At 40.9% G+C, this 26,796-nt stretch overlaps 1 protein-coding gene across 1 annotated transcript in view; it reads right to left on the bottom strand.

The window, feature by feature from the left end:
- ATP6V1E1 (ATPase H+ transporting V1 subunit E1) overlaps positions 1-20,303 on the bottom strand; it is a 32,400-nt gene extending 12,097 nt beyond the window's left edge. The window contains exons 1-4 of the mRNA XM_004456761.5: positions 20,116-20,303; positions 13,683-13,748; positions 5,379-5,488; positions 4,894-4,960 (exon numbers count right to left, since the gene is read on the bottom strand). Coding sequence (XP_004456818.1) covers positions 4,894-4,960; positions 5,379-5,488; positions 13,683-13,748; positions 20,116-20,148 — 276 coding nt within the window. The 5' untranslated portion in view covers positions 20,149-20,303. The remainder of the gene's footprint in view (positions 1-4,893; positions 4,961-5,378; positions 5,489-13,682; positions 13,749-20,115) is intronic.
- Positions 20,304-26,796: the final 6,493 nt, after the last annotated feature.

Below are 26,796 nucleotides of genomic sequence, written 5' to 3'. Positions count from 1 at the left end.
TTCAAGAAGGTGTTCTAAAGACTCTTTAATTTTCTTTTTTTTTTTAATCAAAATTAATTGGTTTTTCAAATGGAAAAACATTTCATATTCATGGATTAGAAGATAAAATATTGTGAAGATGTCAATCCTACACAAACTGATTTACAGATTCTGTGCAATACCAATCAAAATTCCAAGAGCCTACTATATAGAAATAGAAAAGGCAATTACCAAATTCATTTGGAAGGGAAGGTGCAGCCAAATAGCCAAAAGCATTCTAAAAAGGAGTATGTGGAAGGACTTTCATTGCCTGACCCTGCAATATGTTACAAAGCTACAGTGGTCAAAACAGCATGGTTTTGGCATAAAGACAGGTATATTGATCAGTAGAATAGAATTGAGAATCCAGAAATAAACCCTCACCTCTGTGGTCAACTGGTTTTCAACAAACCTACCAAATTCATGTTAACCAGACAAAAGAGACTCTTGCTCAAATGGTGCTGACATAACTCGATATCCATAACCAAAACAATGAAAGAGAACCCCTATCTTACTGCCTAAACAAGAATCAACTCAAAATGGATCAAAGACCTAAATATAAAAGCCAGGACCATAAAACTACTAGAAGAAAATGTAGGGAAACATCTTCAAAACTTTGTAGTAGGTGGTGGCTTCTTGGACCTTAAACCCTAAGCACATGCAACAAAAGAAAAAAATAGATAAATGGTACCTCCTCAAAACTGAACACTTTTGCACCTCACAGGACTTTACCAAAGGGTGAAAAGGCAGCCGACTCAATGGGAGAAAATATTTGGAAATCACATATCCGATAAGAGTTTATTATCCATGATATATAAAGAGATGTAACAACTCAACAATAAAAAGACAAAGTACCCAAATTTAAAAACAGGCAAAAGAATTGAATAGACGTTTGTCCAAGGAAGAAATACGAATGGCAAAAAAAAAAAAAAAAAAAAAAACATGAAAAAATGTTCAATGTTACTAGCGATTAGGGAAATACAAATCATTTCACACCTATCAGAATGGCCACTATTAAAAAGACAGAGTACTACAAATGTTAGAGAAGATGTGGAGAGATAGAAACATTTATTCACTATTGGTGGAATGGAGAATGGTACAGCCACTGTGGAGGACTGTTTTGCAGTTCCTAAGGAAGTTGAATATAGACTTGCCATGTGACTTGGCAATACCACTACTAGGAATATACCCAGAAGAAATGAGAGCAGTGACACAGACAGACATCTCCACACTGACGTTCATAGCAGCATTATTTACAATTGCCAAAAGATGGAAACAACCAACATGACCATCAATTGATGAACTGATAAATTATGGTGTATACACATGATGGAGTATTATGCAGCAGTAAGAAGAAATGAAGTCATGAAGCACATGACAACATGGAGAACCTGGAGGGCATTATGCTGAGTGAAGCAAGCCAGACACAAAAGGACAAATACTGTATGATCTTGCTACTATGAACTAAATATATTGTGTAATCTTATGGAGATAATAACTTGAATATGGGTCACTAGAAAATAGAATAAGGTTAGAGATTGAAAAGCTGAGGGTTAATTTGTACAGAATTGGTAAAAAGGATGTATGTTAATCTTCAGAAAAGAACAGAAAAGGTGAAAGTCCAACATAATGTCTGTAACTAGCAGTGCTGTTGTGTGGATATGAAAGGGGTTTACAGGGAAAGTCTAAGGTCTGTATAATACAAAAAAGGAAAGATAAAAAATGTAACATGGATCTGTATAGCATAGTAAAACTGCATATGAAACATGAAAATGGGTAAAACTACATATATAAAAGACCGTTTTTCTTTGAAATTGAACAAATGTATGTTAACACTACAAGAAGTTAATATCAGACCAAAAAAAAACCCATTATGCTACATGAAAGAAACCAGAGACAAAGTACTACATATTGTATGACTCCATTAATATATAAAATATAAATATAAATCCATTTATAAAGATGAAGTTAGACTATGGTTATGTAGGGCTGGGGAAGGACTGCTAAGGAGTTTAGAGTTTTTCTTTTTGGAGTAATGAAATTGTTTTAAAAACTTTTATGATGATGAATGTACAACACTGTGATTATACTACAAGCCATTGATTATACACTTGGGATAGATCGTATGATATATGAATTTATCTCAATAAAACTACTTAATAAAAAAGTGATTGTGCAAGAATAGCCAGAAATAGCAGCTATGTACAGCAGGGGAAACAGAGAGAGATTGAGGGGTGAATATTTTTCTTGTTAGTTTTTTATTATTATTGAAATAATGAAAATGCTCTAATGATGATTGAGGCGATGAATGCACAACTAAATAATTATACCAAATACCACTGATTGTACACTTTGGGTGAAGTATATGCTTAATTAATACGTATCAATAAAATTGATCTGTTTAAAAAATTATTTGGTTTTTTAAAAATTTGGACTCATTTACTGTCATACACCATGAGATTATTTTCACTAGATTCACAGAATCTTTACACTGCACATTACAATGTCTCTAGAACATCCAAACCTAGGTGAAAGAAAAAACTATAGTAATGGTATATCCATTTTGGATTTTTGTATAATGGAAACAAAAACTAACCATATGTACCATAAGTTATTTGTAGAGAAATACTTGTAAAAAAAAAAAAAAAGCAACCTAAATTCTCTTATTTTATCATAAGAATCCTTTCCCTCCATTATAAAAATAAACCAGTAAACCAGTTAAACTTTATAAGCCCCCAAAGCAAGAACTCCATATATCAGATGATGAAAACAGTTCCTGTGAACTTTGGAAATTTTTAACACATAAACAATTTTTATTCTTATGTTTCAGTCTACATTATAATATATACTTAGTCTCCAAACCAAACATGATTTCTATTCACTGGTCAATGAATCACACTTTGATTCATTTATAATTCATTTTAAATAAATTAAAGAGTGCATCATTTGTTAAATGGAGAAAAACAAGGAATTTTGTATTTATATTTAATTTAAACTTAAAAATACAATCTTTAACACATTGATTAAAAGATTCTCTAGGGGAGCAGATGTAGCTCAAGAGGTTGAGAGGCTGCTTCCCATGTACAAGTTCCTGGGTTCAATCTCCAGGACATCCTAAAAACAAAAACAAGCAAGCAAATGAAAAAAAAACCTCTCATTGGGGAGCAGATATAGCTGAGTGGTTGAGTGCCTGCTTAAAGCACTTTAATGCATTCCACACAAAATAAATAAAGTGATTAAAATCCCCAGGGGCATTTGCACGATCCCAGTTGGCTAATAAATAAAAAAAGGATAATAAATTAAAAAATGCTCCTTTATTACTTACCTATTTTGACCCAATATAGGAGCCCTTTTCTAATATGACCCTATTTAAGAGGACCCAATCCTAAATGGGAGGGAGAGGGGGAGTCAAGAAGAACTGGTAATGAAAAAGTGGCAAGTTTAGAAAAGGAGGAAAAAAAACAACACTCATTATTTTTGCTTTAATCTTTTGAAACACAACTCATACTCCACCCACTAGGATGTTAAGGTCCATGAAGGCCAGGGCTTTTTCTACGATAGCCTCAGTACATAGAACTGTGCCTGGCACTTAGTAGACAAACGAAATATTTGGTAAATGAATGCACAATCTGAATTTCAGGAATCCAGTTTTCTTGTCCATGCCATCTACAGTTCCCTATTTATTTATAATTCATTTATCCCCACCCCCTTGTTGTTTGCATTTCCTGTGTCTATTCCTCTTCCTTGTTTCTTTAGGAGGCACCAGGAACCAAACCTGGGACCTCCAATGTGGGAGGGGAGGCACCTCATCTCTTGAGCCACCTCTGTTCCCTACTTTGTTTTTTCTTTCATTGTGTTCTTCTTCTTGTGTCTCTTGTTGCGTCAGTTGTCGCACCTGTCCATCGCGTCAGCTTGCTGTCTTGCTCATCTTCTTTAGGAGGCACTGGGAACCTTAGTTCCCTGCTTTGTTGTGTCTCATATGTTTTCCTTCTCGTTTCTCTTGCTGTGTCAGCTAACTATTTTCTGGGAACCAAACCAGGGACCTCCCATGTGGCGTGTGGGAGCTCAATCACTTAAGCCATATCTGCTTCCCATTTATTTATTTATTTATTTTATGAGGATTTAAAACCGCTTACAAAAATATAGCCATTAAAATTTTTAATTTAAATTAAAAAGAAGTGAATTAGAGAAAAAATAATGAAATAGAAATAAGCGAATGCAAAGGTCAGGGAAAAGAGAAAATAGGGACAAATAAGTTAAAACTAGAAGTAGTTGGAGAGCCAGCTCAGTGGTTGAGCGCTGGCTTCCCACATTTGAGGTGTGGGGTTCGATCCCCAGCACCAGTACCTCAAAAATAAAACAAAACGAAACAAAAATCTAGAAGTAGAACCTACTTAACCACCGGGGTGTTTACATCTAATTTTAAAAGCTAAATATGCACCAGAGACTACCGCAGCATCAGAGAATATATCAAAAGGATTTCTATAATATATTTAGATGCTCCTTCTCAGGCTCCTTCCAACTTAATATCATTCATCTTCAAAAAGTCAACATAAAAAGACAAACTAGTTATCCCAAATTACACCACCTAGTAAATGGTCAAGATGATGACCTTGAGCGAAAAAAAAAAAGAATGTTTCTATAACATGCATTATAGCCCTTGATACTCATATTTAGGAATGCTGCCATATCTCGTTCATTTTTGTATTTTTCATAATATCTACTATGGTTTGCATACAGCACATTCTCAAATATGGTTGCGCAAATGTTTTCTAAAAAGTCTCATCAAATCCTTAATTAATATTAATTGGTAAATTTCCTATAATAAACGAATATATTTTATGATTTTCGAACTAATAAGGGCTAATTACTCACTGTGATAAGGTCATCTCTGGCTCTGAGAACTTTAAGCCTTGCTTGATTCATCAAATTGGACATCTGACTACAAAAAGCACAGAAAAATAATATCAATAGCACATTAAAAACATAAACTATAGAGAAATAAAGTTTCTTATGTATACAATGAAGACTGGATAAGCAACAAATACTTCTCTTTCTAGTGGCCAAAGAGAATCCCACCAAGATACATTTAATATTTTCTACCAACTTATTTTCAAAGCTACGGAAACAAGGAAATAGTTATTGAGTGATTACCAAATGACAAACATTTTCACATCAGTTATTCTATTTAAATCATTCAATAATCCTGTAAGTCCTCCATTTTTACAAACAAGGAAAGAAAAGTTTACAATTTGCCCAAGGTCAGTTAAGTAGTAACTCCAAAGCTCCTGCTCAGTTCTCTCATCCCACAAACTTTTTAAAGCTTTTTCAGCTTATTACCATGACCAGGATCTACTTACATTTTCTTTTGCTGTTCAATCTGCTTCTCTTTCTTCTCATAGTATTCCATAATCTTCAGTCTTTGGGTTTGCACAAGACGACCTTTCTCAATATTGAACTCTTCTTCTGCCTACCCGGGAATTAATTCACATTAATTCATTACTCCAGATTTTAATGAACAGTTTTATTTTAAGCAGCTGGAGACCAAGGTACTTACCTATGACTACTTTATTCCATAACTAAAACAGGGAAGTTGCTATGACTCTCATCTTCAAAGATTACTTCCAATTTATTCAAAAGGAAAGATTGGTGATTTTTCATCTTAAATCATAAACCAGACAACTAACAATTTCATCAAGGATTATAGTACCCAGCAACAAAATTACAAAGGATATAGTTAGAAGATTGATTCTGTTCATGAAAAAAACTTAGGTATTCTAAATTTAATCCACTGCTGTTTACTAGTGAGGGTAATGAAAAGAACATAGAATTAGGAGTTTAGGATATCTGGGTTACTATCTACGAAGTATGACAAGTCAGGTAACCTCAGTCTTAGTGTCCTCCCTTGTAATAAGAAACAATACTGAGTATTCTCTGCTTATAAATTGAATAAATGGGGAAACGGACTTTGGCCCAGTGGTTAGGGCGTCCGTCTACCATATGGGAGGTCCGCGGTTCAAACCCCGGGCCTCCTTGACCCGTGTGGAGCTGGCCATGTGCAGCGCCGATGCGCGCAAGGAGTGCCGTGCCACGCAAGGGTGTCCCCCGCGTAAGGGAGCCCCACGCGCAAGGAGTGCGCCCCGTAAGGAGAGCCGCCCAGCGTGAAAAGAAAGAGCAGCCTGCCGAGGAATGGCGCCGCCCACACTTCCCGTGCCGCTGACGACAACAGAAGCGGACAAAGAAACAAGACGCAGCAAATAGACACCAAGAACAGACAACCAGGGGAGGGGGGGAAAATAAATAAATAAATAAATCTTTAAAAAAAAAATAAATAAATAAATTGAATAAATGAGATAAATGTAACAGTCCTTTTAGTATTATAAATCAGCTTAAATATAAGTTATTAGTTTTATCAGTACAAATTATTGAGGTCATCTTCGTGTTATCAGATATCTGTAATTTTAAAAGCAGTTAAGAAATTATAATTTTTTAAAGATTAGCTAAAATTGTTGATTTAGGTATTTACTGTTTGGCACAGTCACTTGAGCTTTCACATTTTAAAATGAATGCTTAAAGTTTATTCCTAAACCTATCATAGGAAATAAGTTACAGATAATGCATTATAGGAAATAAGTTACAGATAATGGCATTATAAGAGGATAAGACTACTTTAATTAGGAATGCATGTTAGCTGAAAAAAGAATTTCTGTATTTGGCCCAGAGAGAAACAAGGGACCTACTCATAAGAAACTGCAGGGCCTCTACAATCATCATTACAATGCCAAACAGTGCTGGTCAACTGTTATATTTTAGTGGGAGGCAAAACAGTCTTTCTTAAATGATAAATTAATGAAATAGTTCAAAGTTCCAGCAAGTTTTAGTTCTTACCAAGCACATACAATTCTGAGGCTGTCCTGGCAAGTGAAAAATGTAACTAAAGTAGAATAAGTTAAAAGGACAAGGAAAATAAAATGTTAGGCAATGTATTCTGGTCTTATTTTAAAAGTAAGCTTTTAAAATGCCTTATTATAACTATACTTAGGAAAAAGGACAATCTGATACACTGTTGACAAATATAAATTGGTATAAACAATGTCAATTGGAAATATATATTATATGAGCACTTTATTTTATTTTTTAGATTTACTTTATTTATTTATTTCTCCCCACCCTCTCATTGTTTGCACTTTGCCGTATGCTGTGTCTTTAGGAGGCAACAGGAACTGAACCTGGGACCTCCACTGTGGAAGGGAGGTGCTTGATCACTTATGCCACCTCCATTCCCTGATTTGTTGTGTGTCTCACTGTTGTAGGTTTTTTTCCCCGTCTCCACCCCCACCCCCGCTCTGCTGGATTTTTTTTTGCTGTCTGTGTCCATTCGTTGTGTGATCCTCTGTATCTATTTTCCTTTTTTGTTTTCTCTTCTCATCTTTGTCCTCCAGGATTCAGAGGGATTTGATCCTGGGACCTCTGATGGAAAGAGAGGTTCCTTGTCAGCTGTGCCACCTTAGTTCCTGGTCTCTGATGTGCTTTGCTTTGACTCCCCCCTTTGTCTTTCTTTTGTTGCGTTATCACCTTGCTGTGTAACTTACTTGCGTGGGCTCTGGATCACTGTGCGGGCACTGGCTCACCACCTGGACACTCACATGAGCACTGGCTCACCATGAAGGCACTTGCACAGGCACTGGCTCACCGCGTGAGCACTGGCTGACCAAGCAGGCAAGCTTTCTCTTCTTCTTCTACCAGGAGGTCCCAAGGAAGGAAACTGGGTCCCCCTAAATGGTAGGCGGAGGCCTTATCACTTGAGCCACATCCGCTTCCCTCTCATTGTTTTTTATTCTCGTGTCTCTTGTTGTGTCACCTGGTTGTAGCAGTTTGCCACATCTGCCCATCAGGCCAGCTTGCTGTCATCCTCTAGGAGGCACTGGGAACTGAACCATGGACTTCCCATGTGGGAGGCGGGAGCTCAGTTGCCTGAGCCACATTTGCTTCCCTATATAAGCACGTTACATGCTGAATGAATGTCATCTCAGTGTTGAACAGCGGCTTTCATTTCAATCTTCTATACATCCAAACTACTTCTTTTCCCAAAGAGCCCAAAGTAATGAAAAAACTAAAACAAAACCAAGAAATACTGCACACTCCCCTAACAAACCATCACAATTAACCCCAGTGCTAAATGTCTGAACTGTGGATTCCATGAGAAAATTAACCCATCCATTACTTTTCTATTCCCTACCATAAAATTGCAGGACACTTACTAGAAATCACAACAATCAGACAGGAACTTAAAAAAAAAAAAAAAAAACATTAAACGAATTATACACCATGACCAAGTGGGATTTATCCCAGGTATGCAAGGATGGTTCAACATAAGAAAATCAATCAATGTAATACACCATATAAACAGATTGAGAGAAAAAAACCACATGATTATATCTATAGATGCAGAAAAGGCATTTGACAAAATACAGCACCCCTTCCTGATAAAAACACTCCAAAAGATCGGAATACAAGGAAACTTTTTGAACATGATAAAGAGTATATATGAAAAACCTAAAGCCAACATTGTTTACAATGGCGAAGTCCTGAAATCCTTCCCTCTAAAATCAGGAACAAGACAAGGATGCCCATTGTCTCCGCTCCTATTTAACATTGTCTTGGAAGTACTGGCTCGAGCACTGAGACAAGAACCAGATATAAAAGGCATTCAAATTGGAAGGGAAGAAGTCAAAATTTCATTATTTGCAGATGACATGATCCTATATATAGAAAACCCTGAGAGATCTTCAACAAAGCTCCTAGAACTCATAAATGAGTTTAGCAAAGTTGCAGGTTATAAGATCAATGCGCAAAAATCAGTAGCATTTCTATACACCAATAATGAGCAAGATCAGGAGGAAATCAAGAAACAAATACCATTCACAATAGTAAATAAAAAAATCAAATACTTAGGAATAAATTTAACTAAAGAGGTAAAAAACTTATACATCGAGAACTATACAAGATTGTTCAAGGAAATCAAAGAAGACCTAAATAAATGGAAGAATATTCCCTGTTCATGGATAGGAAGACTGAATATTATTAAGATGTCTATCCTACCAAAACTGATCTACACATTCAATGCAATCCCAGTAAAAATCAACACAGCCTTCTTTAAGGAACTAGAAAAACTAACTATGAAATTTATTTGGAATAAAAAGAGGCCCCGAATAGCCAAAGACATATTGAAAAAGAAAAACGAAATAGGAAGAATCACACTTCCTGACTTCAAAACATACTACAAAGCTACAGTAGTGAAAACAGCATGGTACTGGCATAAGGAGAGACACACAGACCAATGGAATTGAATTGAAAGTTCAGATATAGAACCTCATGTATATAGCCATATAATATTCGATAAAGCCACCAAACCCTCTCAACTGGGAGAGAATGGCCTATTCAACAAATGGTGCCTGGAGAACTGGATAGCCATATGTAGAAGAATGAAAGAGGATTACCATCTCACACCTTATACAAAGATCAACTCTAGATGGATCAAAGACCTAAATATAAGAGCCAAGACCATAAAGACCTTAGAAAGCAGTGTAGGGAAACATCTACAGGACCTTGTAATAGGAAATGGCTTCATGAATATCACACCAAAAGCACGAGCAGCAAAAGAACAAATAGATAAATGGGACTACCTCAAAATTAAAGCCTTCTGCACCTCAAAGGAGTTTGTCAAGAAAGTAAAAAGGGAACCCACACAATGGGAGAAAATATTTGGCAACCATATATCTGATAAGAGACTTATAACTTGCATATATAAAGAACTCATATATCTCGAAAACAAAAAGATAAACAACCCATTTAAAAAATGGGAAAAAGATTTAAACAGACACTTCTCCAAAGAAGAAATACAAATGGCTAAAAAGCACATGAAAAAATGCTCCAAATCCCTAGCTATCAGGGAAATGCAAATCAAAACTACAATGAGATACCATCTTACTCCCATAAGATTGGCAGCCATGAAAAAAACAGTAGAATACAAATGCTGGAGAGGATGTGAAGAAAGGGGAACACTCATCCATTGCTGGTGGGAATGCAGAAGGATCCAACCATTCTGGAGGACAGTTTGGCAGTTTCTCAAAAAATTATCCATAGATTTGCCATATGACCCAGCAATACCACTGCTGGGTATATACCCATCAGATCTGAAAACAAGGACACAAACTGATATATGTACACCAATGTTCATAGCAGCATTGTTCACCATCGCCAAAAGTTGGAATCAATCCAAAAGTCCATCAGCAGATGAGTGGATCAATAAAATGTGGTATATATACACAATGGAATACTACTCAGCTGTAAGAACCAATACACTACAATCGCACGTGATAACATGGATGAACCTTGAGAATCTTATGTTGAGTGAAGCAACCCAGGCATTGAAGGACAAATACTATATGACCTCAATGATATGAAATAAGTTAACTGCCTCAGAGAGCTAGAGTCTGGAAAAGTGGCTTACTAGAAATCGGGGGGTGGAGGAAGGATGTGAGTTAATGTCTGTAGGGGTGGAATCTGTGATGAGCTGGGGGTAAGTATGAGCACAAAGAAGGGACAAAATGGGGGCAAGGGGTTACCTTCGGGTGGGGTTTTCTGGGTTTGAGGGGGGCTGGGGATGGGAAGAGGGGTAATATGGTCCAAGAAATAGGTGGGAGGGAGGGGCAACATACAAACATGGGAGAGTGCCAGAAGTTCGTTGAGAACTAAATGTTGAGTAAAATGTATCAAAGTATAAATAGGAGGGTCACCTGGTTAGGACGCTCAGGCGGTATGGTCTGATGCGGGACGGAATCCGGAGGGAATAGCTGAAGGCTCATTTTGCCAAGGTGGGTTCTACCATTGGGTGGGGTGGACCCATATCCTGGGGAAGACTAATGCCGTCGAATAGAGAGAACTGTATCTCTCGTGAGAAAGGACGGCTCCCAGGGCATTAGATTGGCAGGCGTTGTGGGCCCTAAGGGGAGGGGAAAATGGACGTGCAATGGATAGAACAAAGGTAAATAAGGGGGCAAAAGAGGAGTTATGTGAGAGTACACGAGGATGAATATAAAACAGCTAATATTACACCAAAAACATATAGGGGACGACAGACTAATAATGAAAACCATAAGACAAAACATAGGATAACTAAAAAATTTAGAAAACTGTACAACCTAAAGTATGGACCACATAGTAAGCACAAATGTTACCTTGTTTGAAAACTATAGTTTCGGAATCTGTACATCAGTTTCAGGAAATATGATATGAATAAGTTAAAAGATTATTGCTGTGGAAGGGAAAAGGTTTTATGGTGGATCTGGGGAAATACTGTATATTGTATATATGAATTTTGGTGATCTAAGACTCTTCTGAAGCTGACATTATGTTGGGATTCACTTTACGGGAAGTTTTGGATCACAGAGTGGTTCAACAATGGCAGCGGAGGAATACTGATATGGGATGTTATTGACAGGATATATATGGTTGACAGGGAGTTATACAGGGCATATGCCCAGGGTATATGGTAATGTCTATATATACTCATAGTGGAAACAATTAAAAACAACAGCTGGGGGGGTACTGGGCTCCTGGCCGGGGGGTCACTGTTGTGGGCCCTGGGAGAGCAGCGGCAATCCTCCAGGTGCAACGGCAAGAACCAGGAAGGAAGGAGGGCCCAACAGTGGGCTCTTGATACTAATGGCTACACTTTTGAGCCTATGCACCTGCAATAAGAACAAGGCCTAGAGTAGCATTGTGCCTGGGGGTTTCCTCCTGACAGCCTTCATGTTACTCAAATGTGGCCACTCTCACAGCCAAACTCAGCGTGTAGATGTGATGCATTCCCCCCAGCGTGGGACACGACACCCGGGGATGAGCCTCCCTGGCACGGAGGCATCACTACCACATACCAGCTGAAGAAGCAACTAGAAAATGACCTTGAATTAAAGATTCAATGCGGAACAGCAGAATATACCTGTCTACATATAATAACATGACTTCGGGAAGCGGTTTGACCTAATGTAAGGGGGAAATGGAAAGGAGAAATGAGATTATAAGGCTGTGAGTCTCTAAAAAAGAGTCTGGAGGTTGTCAGAAGGAATACCCCTATGTACAACTGAACAGAGTCTAAGAGACAGATAAGGTAGATACAACCCCAGGTATTGGTTCTTTTGAGGGATAAAGAGACCCACGGGTTCTATGGTCATGGCAGAAGGGGTTCACTGCCATGACAGATGGCCCTTCTTTGGAGCTGGTGTTTCTGCGTGATGGAAATGGACTCAGAGGGGATCTCTTTTCACAAGACTTGCATGCTACTTTATTGGAATTGTATTTGGTGCTGAGTTTAAGATATATGTAGGGGATTTGAATCTCTGGACTGATAATATGACACCCAGGCCCAGAGCCTCAACAGACTTCAGCTCCTACACTTTGACTTATTGGACTTACTCCACTCAGCTAACATGGAGTTGAAGAAGGTCAACCACCACAACATGGAGCCTAGAGTGTCTACAACTAGAAGCGGGAAGAGTGCATCCAGTACCCATGTGGAATCTAAGCCCTCACTTGACATAGGTGTGCAATGGACACAACCAATCCAATGTCCACAGAGGAAATGTGAAATGGGTGTGGGAACGGTAGCCATGGGGGCTGCTGGGTGTGGGGAACGGGAGGAAGAGATGAGATGTGGAGGCGTTTTCGGGACGTGGAGTTGTCCTGGATAGTGCTTCACGGACAATTACGGGACACTGTAGATCCCCCCAGGGCCCACTGGATGGAACGTGAGAGAGTCTGGGCTATGATGTGGACCATTGACTATGGGGTGCAGTGATGCTCAGAGATGAACTTACCAGGTGCAATGGATGTATCACGATGATGGGAGAGAGTGTTGCTGTGGGGGGAGTGGGGGGCGGGGGCGGTGGGGTTGAATGGGACCTCATATATATTTTTTAATGTAATTAAAAAATAATAATAATAAATAAATATTTAAAAAAAAAAAAAAAACTTACTTCACTTCAAAAAATAAAATAACAGACAAAAGGCAGCTTAACAAACTATGGAAGCATTACTTTAAAAAAATCCTGTCCAGGCACATTTATCTTATTTAACCCTAAAAACAAACTTAATTGTTTCTCAGGGGTTCTAAAAGATGAATAAATGAGCACAGATTGGTTAAACCACATGTCCAAGGTCTCCCTGTTAATGAAGACAAAAAAAAAAAAGGCTTGCTCATACTGACGTCTCATAAAACTAAGGCAGCAGACGTAGCTCAAGTGGTGGAGCAACTGATTCCCACGTATAAGGCCCTCAGTTCAATCTTCGGTATCTCCTAAAAAAACCCTAAATCCCATATTCTTTTCCTTTTTTAACCTTTAGCATTGATATAGTACTTTCTTTGCCTTTTGAGCAAAAATATTATGTTACTGCTAACTATAGTCTATAAGTTACATTAGTTGTATTTTTCCCATGTTATCACCATATTCTTAACACCTTTGTCATTTTTTTAAAACAGCAACAATACAGATATATTCTTACTAGTCCCATTGTTAAACAATTTTACTAATAATGCTCTTTAGCCAAAAAAAAAAACAATATGAAACCTGATACTTAAAACTAAATAGCAAATAGCATCTCACCTTTGCGTCTATTTCTTCTGCTTTCTCATTAGCTTCTTGTTCAATGAAAGCCATCATGTGCTTAATCTATAAGGAAAAAAAGAAGGCTATTTTATTTTTTAATTCAATGAGAGAAAATAAAATGCCTATCTTATGTGCCAGGCACTATGTACAAAGCTAAGTGCAATTGTTTCTGCCCTCGGGGAATTTACTATCTGGAATTTGCTCTAGCAGATAGACAAGCTGTAACACCACCAATAAATAGGACCTTATCCACAAGCAACGTGACAACGTGGAGTCTATGGGGGAAAGAGGACTGTGTACATACATACCCTACTCCACCCCATATCCCCCCTCAGCCAGCACCGTCTCTTTCTCTTCTCTATCTCTGAAAAAACATGCCAGAGCTATCTATATCTACTCTTTCAACCCTCTTACCTCCTACTCTCAACAAACTTCAATCTAACTTCTGCCCTCTCCACTTCACTAAAAGTACTCGCATAAAGTCACGACAATCTCCCGATCCTTAAATCTTGGCCTCATCTTACTTGGTATGTTGGCCCCCTGCCTTGCCTCTGTGACTTCCTGCCCTGTGCTTTGGTTAGCCCTCCATCCCCTCTGGGCTCTGCTTTTCTTCCTCCCCTTCCTAGACAGCTCTTCCTGGGCATTCCACTTGCAGGAACCTTAACACAGGAAACAACAACTGCTTTTCATGCCCCTCCCCGCCTCCACTCTGATCTGTCTTGGGGGAGTAGCACCAACACTCAACTTGTACCTCAGGCCCTGCACCTAACCAGTCACGAAAGTCTATCAATATTCTCTTCGAACAACTCTTTAATTTGTTCACATCCATCTGTTCACAGATGGGGATCTGTACAGCACTCTTCTATCTCTCAGCTGAGTCATTCCAACAGCTTCCAAATATGTCCCCCTGCCGCAAGTCTTTTTTCTCTTCCCTCCCCTCCCCCCCAGTTGTCTGCTCTCTGTGTCCATTTGCTGCATGTTCTTCTCTGTCCGTTTGTATTCTTGTCAGCGGTACCGGGAATCTGTGTCTCTTTTTGTTGTGTCATCTTGCTACGTCAGCCCTTTGTGTGTGTGGTGCCACTCCTGGGCAGGCTGCACTTTTTTTTGCACTAGGTGGCTCTCCTTATGGGGCGCACTCCTTGTGTGTGGGGCTCCTCTACGTGGGGCACACCCCTGCGTGGCACGATACTCCTTGCACCCATCAGCACTGTTTGTGAGTCAGCTCCACACGGGTCAGGAGGCCCTGGGTTTGAACCCTGGACCTCCCATGTGATAAGTGGATGCTCTATCCGTTGAGCCCAATCCACTTCCCCGTGCTTCAAGTCTAATGTATCATGTATCACCCCACATACACTTAAAATTTCTCTTTGCCCTTACGATAAGTGCCAAGATTACAGAAGTTACATGATCTGATCACTGCATACCTTCCTTGTATCATATGTAACAAGCCCTTCACCACTCCTCAAATTCTTAGTTCCTTATTTCACTTTTTCAGTTCTGGGTTCACCATTCTCTTTCTCACTTTCAAGATTTCAAACACACTGCTCCCTCCTTCTTCTTGGAACTCTCTTCCTCCTCCTCTTCACCTAGCTATTTTCCTTTATTATTGCTAACTATTATTATTAGAGAAGTTCTAGGTTTATAGAACTTCATGCAGAAAATCTAGCTAGCTTCTTGGGCCTCAGCTTGCTTCACCTTCTTTGAATTCTTTCCCAATCCCCCACCTGGGTGCACTCAGGACACTCTACCTCCTGTCACAGCATGGATTTATGACTTATCTGCTCACTCCTATCCTCAGCTAAGCTAGGAAGAAAAGGAACCTGGCACATGACTGTGAAGGCGTTTAAACGCTATGTCTTAAAAAGAGGTTTAGGGAAACGGACTTTGGCCCAGTGGTTAGGGCGTCCGTCTACCACATGGGAGGTCCGCGGTTCAAGCCCCGGGCCTCCTTGACCCGTGTGGAGCTGGCCCATGCGCAGTGCTGATGCGCGCAAAGAGTGCAGTGCCACACAGGGGTGTCCCCCGCGTAGGGGAGCCCCACGCGCAAGGAGTGCACCCATAAGGAGAGCCGCCCAGCGCGAAGGAGGGAGCAGCCTGCCGAGGAATGGCGCCGCCCACACTTCCCGTGCTGCTGACGACAACAGAAGCGGACAAAGAAACAAGACGCAGCAAAAAGACACAGAAAACAGACAACCGGGGGAGGGGAGGGGAATTAAATAAATAAAAATAAAAAAATCTTAAAAAAAAAAAAAAAAAAAAGAGGTTTAGACCCCTGGCCACTATTAGAGAATAAAGTCCACTGAGGGCTTTTGAATGGAGATTGGGGTGATTGATCCAACTAAGACTTAAAATGAAATATTGTCCCTTAGTGGCAGATGTAAAATATACCCAAGTGAAAATCAGGTATATTTTACAACACAAAAACAGAAAACTCACTAGCAGTGGGATAGTTCCATTTCATAGGGGCTCTACCCAGAAGGATAATTCTGAGGAAAAAAAGCTAATTACAAAAATTCATGTAAGACTTTTAGGTTATTAATTCATTTTAGTTATTACTTCTCCATGAGCATTGGGATCTTGTCTGTCTTTACCACGAGTGAAGCTCTAGAATATGTAACAATGATGACAACAGTAGGTGCAAAACATGTGAATGAAGGTACACACAAGGATATAAAAATAAGTTAGGGTGGTGTAGCAGTTTGATATAATTGATGAATTCCAAAAAGAAATACTGGATTATGCTTGTAATCTGATCTGTACCTGGGCATGATTGAGTTATCATTAGGGCTTTGATTGGGCCACGTAATTAGGGCATGGCAAAGGACAGAGTTGGAGCTTTTGATGTTGGACTTTGACGCTGAAGACTTAAGCTGGAGCCCTGGGGAAAGAGACAGAACCGTTCACCTCATAATCTACAGCTGACCTTGTAGAGGAAACAGAGGAGCTGAACCCAGAGGAAACCAAAAAGCTTGAACCCTCACAGACATCGGCAGCCATCTTGCTCCAACATATGGAAATAGACTTTGGTGAGGGAAGTAACTTTTGCTTTATGGCCTGGTAACTGTAAGCTCCTACCCCAAATAAATACCCTTTATAATGCCCAGCAGATTTCTGATGTTTTGCATGAGCACACCTTTGGCTGACTAATACAGGTGGTGATAGGAGCACAACACTGTGAATGTGAATAATGGTGCTAAATTGTATGCTTAGAAATAGGTTGAGAAGGAAAATTTTGTGTTGTATATGTTTCCAAATTTAAAAAAAAAAGAGACAGAAAGACTAAAGAGACAAATGACAGTTAAATGCAATACATGATCCTGGACTGGATCAGATAATAGAGGTAAAAATTCCCAAAAGTACAGTGTGGGGATAATTGAAAAAATGGGGATATAGACTGTAAGCTTTCTATTAACATTAAATTTCTTGAACTTGATATCTATAGTTAATGAGACTACATAAGTGAATATATTTTTCTTAGGAAATATATGTGGAAGTATTAGGTATTCAAGGAGCATGATGTATGCAATCTCCTCTCAAATGTTAGAAAATGGATAAATAAAAAGAAGTAAGGAAGAACAATGTAACAAACATGGCAAAATGTTAAAAGCTGATAAATCTAGGTAGCTGGGTAAGGTGTATATTGGGGCTATCCATATTGGGTTTTTTTGTTTTTTTTAGGTGCCAGGGCCAGGGATTGAACCTGGGACCTCAAATGTGGGAAGCCATCACTCAACCACTGAGCCACACCAGCTCCCCTGAGTTGGTTTTTTCATTTGTTTGCTTGTTGTTTTATTTTGTTTTTAAGAGGCACTGGGAACCCAACCTGGGACCTCCCATGTGGGAAGCAGGGCATCAGCCCCTTGATCCACATTTGCGCCCAGCTTTGTATTAATTTTACAACTGTCCTATAAGTTTGACATTACTTCAAAATAAAAAAATAAAAAGTTGGTTTTTTTTAAAGCAAGTTAAGGGAAATGGATGTAGCTCACATGGTTGGGTGCCTACCTACCACATGTGAGGTCCTGGGTTCAGTTTCTGGTGACTCCTAAAAAGAAGACAAGCCAATAGCAAGCACAAAAAATTTGGGGTGAGGGGTGGGGAGGAATAAATAAATAAACCTTAAAAAATAGTGAGTTAAGAAAATATATAGTATGGTTCTAGAAGGGACAGATTTATTCTTTTATCAAAATTCTTAAGAGCTACCCTATTCTCAAAGGGCCAAAATAATTATACTGATCAGTCTACTTTATTGATAATAAAATATATTTTTTTTAAATCTCAAGCCCTGAAATTTCTGAGATCCTAAGTCAAAGCTACATTTATGGAAAATTACTGTGACCTTACTAAAAGGATTATTTCCCACATATTTGGGTAGTTGTAGGGCTGGTGAGGAACGGAGTCTCTAACTTGAAGCCCCACTGAACTAGAGTTTTAAGAGTTTAGCTAAATGCAATAATCAAAACAGATGTTTATAAGTGCTACAAGACAGGTTTGGCTTCTACAGCTGAGCCCTGATTAAAATGTGCATTATATGCCTTTATTATCATTCATGCGGGACCCTCAATTACCAGATTTGACTAGATTAGCAGAGCCTGTATACAGTCAACATGATCACATTCTGTCTTTAAGAGTTCCAAGCAGAGAAAGAGCCGCCCCTTAAGGGCATTTAAGGCCAACTCTAAGGCAGACAAAATTTAGCCTTCTAAAAAACAAAATTCTTTCTGCTTAACTCAATTAAGCTTTTGGGGTAAGATTCTTTTGAAAAATCTCTCAAACTATATAATCACACAAAAAAGCAAATATTCACAAATATTTTGATACAATGAAGAAGAAATCAGGGAATACAGGATTTATTAAGCACCTACTCTGCTTGGCCTAGTCACTGCTGGGAAGCGGGGGACAGACCATGCTGCCCTCATGGAGCTTACATTCTAGTGTGGAGGAGTACAGACAATAGATTTCTCCGGTCTTTCAGTTTTATGGGAAGAAAAATTATTTTGGTCTAGAATATATACTGTGTTACTTCTCTACTCTATTTTTCTCAGAAAGTCTTAGTCTTCAATGCACCATAACAAGAGGAAGTAGAGAATTAGTCTAAACCTGTGACTACTAGAGTATGTGGCAGGCACTGTAACTCCCCACTGCACCCGACTTTTCCCATATTAAAAATCAGAAGCATTGATGACAAACATTCAAACAAACCTTCTGTTTTGAAGGAATATGGTAATATTTCTTAAACTTCTACATGGATGCTGTTTTTGTTACCCCCATCTCCCTTTTGTGATTAGCACTAGAACCATTAAAATAAAGAAGCACTCCATTTTTCTTAGGGCATATTTGGTTAAAAATCAAATGAAGACATATTCAAGGAAATGGAAACATCCAAGGGAAAAAATATATTTATCTCATTGCTCATCTAAGAAGATTCATAAGTCAATGTACTTTAGTCAGAGAATTTTCCTAGTATTTCGAAAAGAAGTGGGTTTAGTTCTCTAAACTATGGGGAGATTAAACAGCAGCCTTAACCTTCCTCTTCTGAAACATTTATTGGCAATATACCTACTATATGCAAGGACCATTAAATGGAAACTATTTTTCCTCATGTTGGTTATAGGTCTATTGATACTGGCGTGACAGTATCAAAGACTGGCATGACAACATTCCTAATGCCCAATCTTGACGGTGTGTGGGAATTTTTTTTTTTAATTAAGCAAGTTTCCCAGGACCGATCATACACTTGCAAAATTCATGTAGGTCCACGACTTCCGTAACAATCAATTCTTTCCATAAACCTTGACTCACCTACTTTGTACCAAACACTGGCAGGCGCAGGGGCTTAGAAATTTAAGAGAAAGAGGAATTCCTGCATTTGACAAATATTAGCATACGGTCTAGTGAGCGACAAACCACTGCAATCCTTTATGAGAGAAGACTCCTCCAAGATGAAGATGAACAGTTCATAAAGTGAATGACCTCAAAAAACAAACAAACAAACAAACAAAAAAAACACTGGAAGCAGCTATCTCCTCTCAGCACTGTTTCTTTTCTTTCATACACCGTGAGCCCTTCCCTCGGGGTTAAAAATCAAGCGATGAAGAGGCTGTTTTCGATCTCTGCTCTGTCAAATGCGGCGAGTACCCCTGGAAAATAAGAACTGCCGAGATGGGAGCCAAAGAGCCAGCTGAGAGCCAGGGCGCTCACAGGGACCGCGCGCGGGCAGGGAGGGCAGCGCGCAAGATGCTAGCAAAAGTCACAGGAGCTGCGGGGCAATACCTGTCAGCAGACCCCCCGCCCAGGTTAGACCACCAGGACACAGGGACTTGGGGTAAGGGACCCTCCTTCGGCATCAGGGCAGCCCAAGGCCCTCGCCGTCCCTGAGCAGGGGCTCCAACCCACCAGCACCTGGACGGGCACGGCGGTTTCCCCTCACCTGCTTTTGCACGTCAGCATCGCTGAGGGCCATGGCGAAAGGATGCTAGGCGGGTGGGCAAGACGTTCAAGTTTAGATTTGGAAAACCGGTGGAAAAAAAAGGAGACGAAAACCAGGCGCAGGGACTGCCTCTCTCCTCTGCTTTATAACCCCGGCTTCCGGTTCCAGTCAGGTGACCGCTCAGTCACGCCCCTAGCGCCTTCTGAGCCAATAGGAAGAGAGCAGCTTGGGAAGTCCCGCCCCACCCAACCCTCCCCTGGCTGGGCGCTTGCGCAGACTGCCCGGTCTCTGAGTGCTTTTATCTCAATAGCTCGTGACTTCTACCCCCGTGAAGATGAGGAGTTTTTCCGTCTGGAATAAGTCGGATCATATGGAGTTTTCTTGCCTGACAGTCCTTACATTTTTTAAAAGTTTAATCATTGTGTTTATACTCAAAACAGAATTATTTTAGTTTTACTTACTTGACTTTAATGAAAGCAAGCACATCAATAGACTCTAATTTTAGAACATTTTAATAGGTTACAGAAAAATTGAAATAGAACAGATAGTTCCCATACACCAGGGGTTCTTAACCTTTTTTGTTCCATTGACCCCTTTGCCAGTCAGGTGAAAACCACAAAGCCCTTCTCGAAATGTAGACGCTGATAGTTTTATGACCCTAAGCTAGCAATGGGTTTAACAACTACCCTAATTTTGAAATATGGATGAGCAAAAGAGATTTTTCGAGAGATGCAACCACCATAATGTGATATGAAATGAATACTACTGTCTTTTACTGCATACATTAAAACGCCAAATTTCAGTTAGAGGTCAGCGAAAATAAAGATAAATTGATGTTTTTTCAATTCAAGCTCATGGACCCCCTGGTTAAGAACCCTTGCCATATACCAACCTCCTCCACCTGCACGCACACAGTTTCCCCTGTTATTAATATCTTATATTTTTACAGTACTGTTGTCACAATTCTAAAATGGATATTTATTTTATTTCTAACAAATCAACTTTATTGATACATAATAAAGCATACAATTCATGTAAAGTGTACAATTGATGGTATTTGGTATAGTCATAGCTGTGTATTCATCACTTCAATCATTATTAGAGCCTTTCATTATTTCGATAATAAACAAAAAACAGACAAATAAGAAAATGCTTCACCTCTTGATATCTCTGTTTCCCCTGCTTAGAACTGATACTCATGCACCATTAGTAAAGTTAACCCAAGGTCTTTTTTTCTCTCCCAGGATCCCATCCAAGATACCATGTTAGTTTTTTTTAGTTTTTTTTTTTTTAAGATTTATTTATTTCTCCCCACCCCACCCCCCGCTGTTGTCTGTTCTCTGTGTCCATTCACTGGGTGTTCTTCTGTGTCCACTTGTATTCTCATTATGTGGCACTGGAGATCTGTGTCTCTTTTTGTTGCATCATCTTGCTGTGTCAGCTCTCCCCGTGTGTGTGGCACCACTCCTGGGCAGGCTGTGGTTTCACACGGGATGCCTCTCCTTGTGCAGGGGCCACTCCTTGAGCGGGGGGCACCCTTACGTGGGGGCATCCTTGCTTGGGTCAGCACTCTTTGCGTGCAGCAGCACTACACGTGGGCCAGCTCACCACACAAGCTAGGAGGTCCTGGCTATTGAACCCTTGGACCTCCTGTATGGTAGGTGATCACTGAGGCACAGTTGCTTACCCCAGGTTACTTTGAGCTGTCTCCTCAGGCTCCTTTTGATTGTGACAGTTTCTCAGACTTCTCTTGCTTTTGATGACCTTGACAGTTTTGAGGAGTAAAGTTTAGGTATATTGTAGAATGCACAATTGGTGATTACTTTGGTGTTACGGAGATTGGGGAGGAAGATCACAGATGAAAGGTGCCGTTTTCATCACATCATATCAAACCGACATGCTATCAACATTTTTTCCTCCCTCCCCCCACCCAGCTGTTTTTGCTGAGTCCATTTGCTGTGTGATCTTCTGTATCTATTTCTCTTTTGTCTTCTCTTCTCATCTTTCTCTTCTAGGGTTCACCAGGATTTGATCCCGGGGAACTCTGATGTGGAGAGAGGTTCCCTGTCAATTGTGCCACCTCCGTTCCTGGTTTCTGCTGCACTTCAACTTGACTCTCCCCTTCATCTCTCTTTTGTTGTGTCATCATCTTGCTGTGTGACTCACTTGCGTGGGCACTTGGCTCGGCATACGGGCATTGGCTCACCGCACATGCATGATTCCTCTTCTTTGTCACCAGGAGGCTTCATGAATCGAACCCGGGTCCTCCCATATGGTAGGCAAAGGGCCTTATCTCTTGAGCCACATTTGCTTCCCTCAACATAATTTTTTTTTTATTAAAGATTTATTTTTATTTATTTCTCTCCCCTTCCTCCCCCCCCAGTTGTCTGTTCTCTGTGTCCACTTGTTGCATGTAGTTCTTTTTGTCCGCTTCTGTTTTGTCAGCAGCACGGGAATCTGTGTTTATTTTTGTTGTGTCATCTTGTTGTGTCAGCTCTCTGTGTGTGCAGCACCATTCCTGGGCAGGCTGCACTTTCTTTCACGCTGGGCAGCTCTCCTTACGGGCCGCAATCCTTGCACATTGGGCTCCCCTACACGGGGGACACCTCTGCACGGCACAGCACTCCTTGTGCGCATCAGCACTGCGCATGGGCCAGCTGCACACGGGTCAAGGAAGCCCGGGGTTTGAACCAAGGACTTCTCATTTGGTAGGCAGACGCCCTAGCCACTGGGCCAAGTCCGTTTCCCTCAACATAGTTTTTTTTTTTTTTAATTTTTTTTTTTGTTGGTTTTTTTTTTAAAGATTTATTTATTTAATTCCCCCCCTCCCCCGGTTGTCTGCTCTCTGTATCCATTCGCTGCGTCTTGTTTCTTTTGTCCACCTCCGTTGTCATCAGCGGCAGGGGAAGTGTGGGCGGCGCCATTCCTGGGCAGGCTGCACCCTCCCTCGCGCTGGGCGGCTCCCCGGAACTCCTTGCGCGTGGGGCTCACCCACGCGGGGGACACCCCTGCATGGCACGGCACTCTTTGCGCGCATCAGCACTGCACATGGGCCAGCTCCACACGGGCCAAGGAGGCCCGGGGTTTGAACCGTGGACTCCCATGCGGTGGACGGACGCCCTAACCACTGGGCCAAGTCCGTTTCCCCTCAACATAATTTTTGACTGTTAATGTTGACCTTGATCACCTGGCTGAAGCAGTACTTGTCAGATTTCACACTGTAAAGTTATTCCCCGCCCCCTTCCTTACTGTACTCTTTGGAAAGAAATCACTATGTGGTGTCCACACTTATGATGTGGGGAGATATGCTCCACTACCTTTATGCTGAAGTATCCACATAACTTATTTGGAATTTATCAGCACAAGACTATGTTGAATGATTTTTCAACATCATTCTTAGGACCTACTTATTCAAAAAATGAAGGCAGGGTAGCAGTTCGATATGGTTATAAATTCCAAAAATAGATGTTGGATTATGTTTGTGATCTGGGCTGTACCTGGGCATGATTGAGTTATGATTGGAGCTTTGATTGGGCCATGTCATTAGGGCGTTGAGTCCCACCCCTTGGTGGGTGGGGACTCACAGATAAAAAAACATGGCAAAGAACTAAGTTGAGGGTTTTTGATTTGGAGTTTTAATGTTGGAGTTTGATGCTGAAGCCTTAAGCTGGAGACCCAGGAAGCAAGCTCACAGAGAAGCAAGCCCCAGGAAGAGAGAACCCTGAACCCAGAGAGAAGCAAGACCCTGGAAGGGAGCAACCCAGGAAGCCTGAACAGTCACAGGCATTGGCAGCCATCTTGTTGCAATACGTGAAAGCAGATTTTGGTGAGGGAAGTAACTTATGCTTTATGGCCTGGTATCCCTAAGCTCCTACCCCAAATAAATACTCATCATAAAAGCCAACAGGCTTCTGGTATTTTGCATCAGCACCCCTTTGGCTGACTAATACAGGCAGAAATTCCCCCACACTTGGTTGCATTCTTTTTTATTGGATTTTTATTTCAAGTTGCAATTTTTTTCCCCAAACCATAAAGATGAAAACTTTTGAAAACTTGGTAGACTCCCAGGAGTAGACTTTATGAGTCAAAGAGTACACACGTTTTTATTTTGAAGAAATTTCAAATGCAATAATAAGTTATGAGAGTAAAGCAATGAATTCCCTTCACCTAGATTCACCAGTTAACATTTTGGTACAGTTTTATCACTTTCTTTCTAGGCACACACATGCACACATACTATTAATGTTACTTTTGCTGAACCACTTAAAAATAAATTGCAGACAGACATCATGGGTCTTTAAACATTCCAGAGTTTTATCTAATCCATAGTCAAAATTTGCCATGTGTCCCACTAATGTCTCTTATAGCAATTTTTCTCACCCCTTGTTCAGGTTCAATCACTGGCTTAGATGACTGTCAGATAAAGTCACAAAGAGATGGTTTTGGCATACCTTAATTATTGTCTCATCTACTCTGTCACTGAGGATTCACTCTCTGGTTTAATGAGCATTGACTCAGAAGTATAGATAAGCAGACTCTTTAATTTGTTTGCTAGGGAGTTGTCCCGAACCGGCGGGGGTGGATTCCAGGGGCCTGTGGGAAGAAGTGGGGGGCAGGAGACGAGAAAGAATGGAGGAAAGACAGGATTCTGATCAAGCCTCGTTTATTGGGGGTAGAACATGGGAATTTATACTGAGGGAAGGGAACGTGTCCATAGGTGATAGGCTGGTCCTGTGGGTGGCAGATGTACAAGGAGGGGATTGGCTGAAAGTTCGTGCCGGGTCTGCGGAGTTTCGCACCTTGCACATGCGTATTGCTGTGGTCACCAGAGTTGTGGTGGGAAGGGGAGAACAAAGAAACAAAGAGGAAGAAGTAGGAAATGGCGGGGCAGGGCTGTGGTAGTTATGAAATCAGCCATGTTGTTGGAGGCTGTAAACAGACCTCACAGTTGGTGGCTCCCTACAGGGAGTACATGAAGGGAGACTGGAAATAACTGTAAATCATCTCACTGGTGGATTGTTTGAAATATCAATTTCAAAAACAAATGGTAGCAGAAAGTAATGGCACTCAACTCAAGAGGCTGTACTTTTGCTCTTTTCTAACCAATTTTCCACACAGCAGAGACTTAAAACCTAGATGGCTTCATGCCACTATAACCTATTTATAACCTAGTAGCTTCCACTTACTAGAGAACCCCTAAACCATGGCCTATGTGAGTGCTGTCTGATCAGAGCCTGCCTACTTGACTCATGCCACTTCTCTTTGCTCACTACCTCAAAGGTAGACTAGTTTCCTTCCAGTTCCTCAAAAACCCCAAGCTTTTTGCCTGAAAAGCTCCTTGCTACACTTTCCCCTTGGCTTATTTTCATTAAGGCCTTTTTTTCTTAAGATTTCATTTATTTTGCCCTCCCCCCCACTTTCCTCCACCACTCCCCCCCCCGTCCCCCCCCACTTCCCTCCACCACTCCCCCCCCCCCGCCCCCCCCCCCCCCGCCGTTGTCTGCTCCGTGTCCATTCACTGTGTTCTTCTGCATCCACTTGCATTATCCAGCGGCACTGGGAAACTGCGTCTCTTTTTGGTTGCATCATCTTGTTACCAGATTTTATCTAGGTTCTTGGCTATGCTGCAGAAATGAATTTCAAGAGCACACAGGGTGAGGTAGGCCAGTAATTTATTCAGGTAGGGAGGGAAGAGAAATGGGGGAAAATAACAGAGCAGGGGTCCCAAGCAGAGAGAGGAAAGGGATGAAGAGGGCTGATTTACAAGCTACAGTTCCCCATTGTAGATTATAAACCCCCAGGTTTACTTGCGTGGTCACATGGCAGAGGAAAAATGGTGAGAGCGGCATGCAGAGGGCAGGGACGGCAATGCCGCAGAGGGTAGGGATGGGCCCAGAGGCAAGAGAGCAGAGAACACGCACTCAGGCCTGTGCCTGGCTTTTAAACTGTTAATTATTCCACCCCTTGGCTAAAGGCAGGGGAGATCTTTGTAGCTGCTTGTTGTTTAGACTGATTACCCCACCCATCAAACCCAATGATAAAGTGCTTAGGGAACATCCGGGGCTTTTCCTTGCTCCCCGGAAGAAGTCTTTGTTCTGGATAGCAGAATCTTGGGGGTTACTGATGTCCACATGGACTTTCTGCCAGGTTCCAGATCCGTCTATTCACCATCTTACTAGCCTTTTTCATTCTTGCTGCATCAGCTCTCTGTGTGTGCGGTGCCACTTCTGGGCAGACTGTACTTTTTTCAGGCAGGGCGGCTCTCCTTACGGGGCGCACTCCTTGTGCATGGGCACCCCTATGTGGCACGGCAGGCCTTGTGCATACCAGCACTGCGCGTGGGCCACCTTACCATACGGGTCAGGAGGCCTTAGAGAGCGAACCCTGGACCCTTCATATGCTCCATATGGTAGACGGACAATTCTATCAGTTGAGCCATATCTGCTTCCATTCTTTAGGCCTTAACTTGAAGTATCCCCTCCTCAGAGGCAGCTTTTCCTGACCACCCTTTTACCTCAGCCTCTATTTCAACAACAACAACAAAAAACAAGCAAACAAATGGAAAAACAACTCAGGGGAGCCGATGTGGCTCAGTGGTGGAGCACTGGCACCTCAAAAAAAAAATTAACTATAAATGTAAGGGTTATTTCTGGAGTTTCTATTCCTTTCCATTGACCTATA

Source organism: Dasypus novemcinctus, chromosome 20 (assembly GCF_030445035.2).
Source record: "Dasypus novemcinctus isolate mDasNov1 chromosome 20, mDasNov1.1.hap2, whole genome shotgun sequence".
Classification (NCBI taxonomy): domain Eukaryota; kingdom Metazoa; phylum Chordata; class Mammalia; order Cingulata; family Dasypodidae; genus Dasypus; species Dasypus novemcinctus.
Note: the sequence above shows the minus strand (reverse complement) of the source record. Positions and strands in the feature narration are given on the sequence as shown.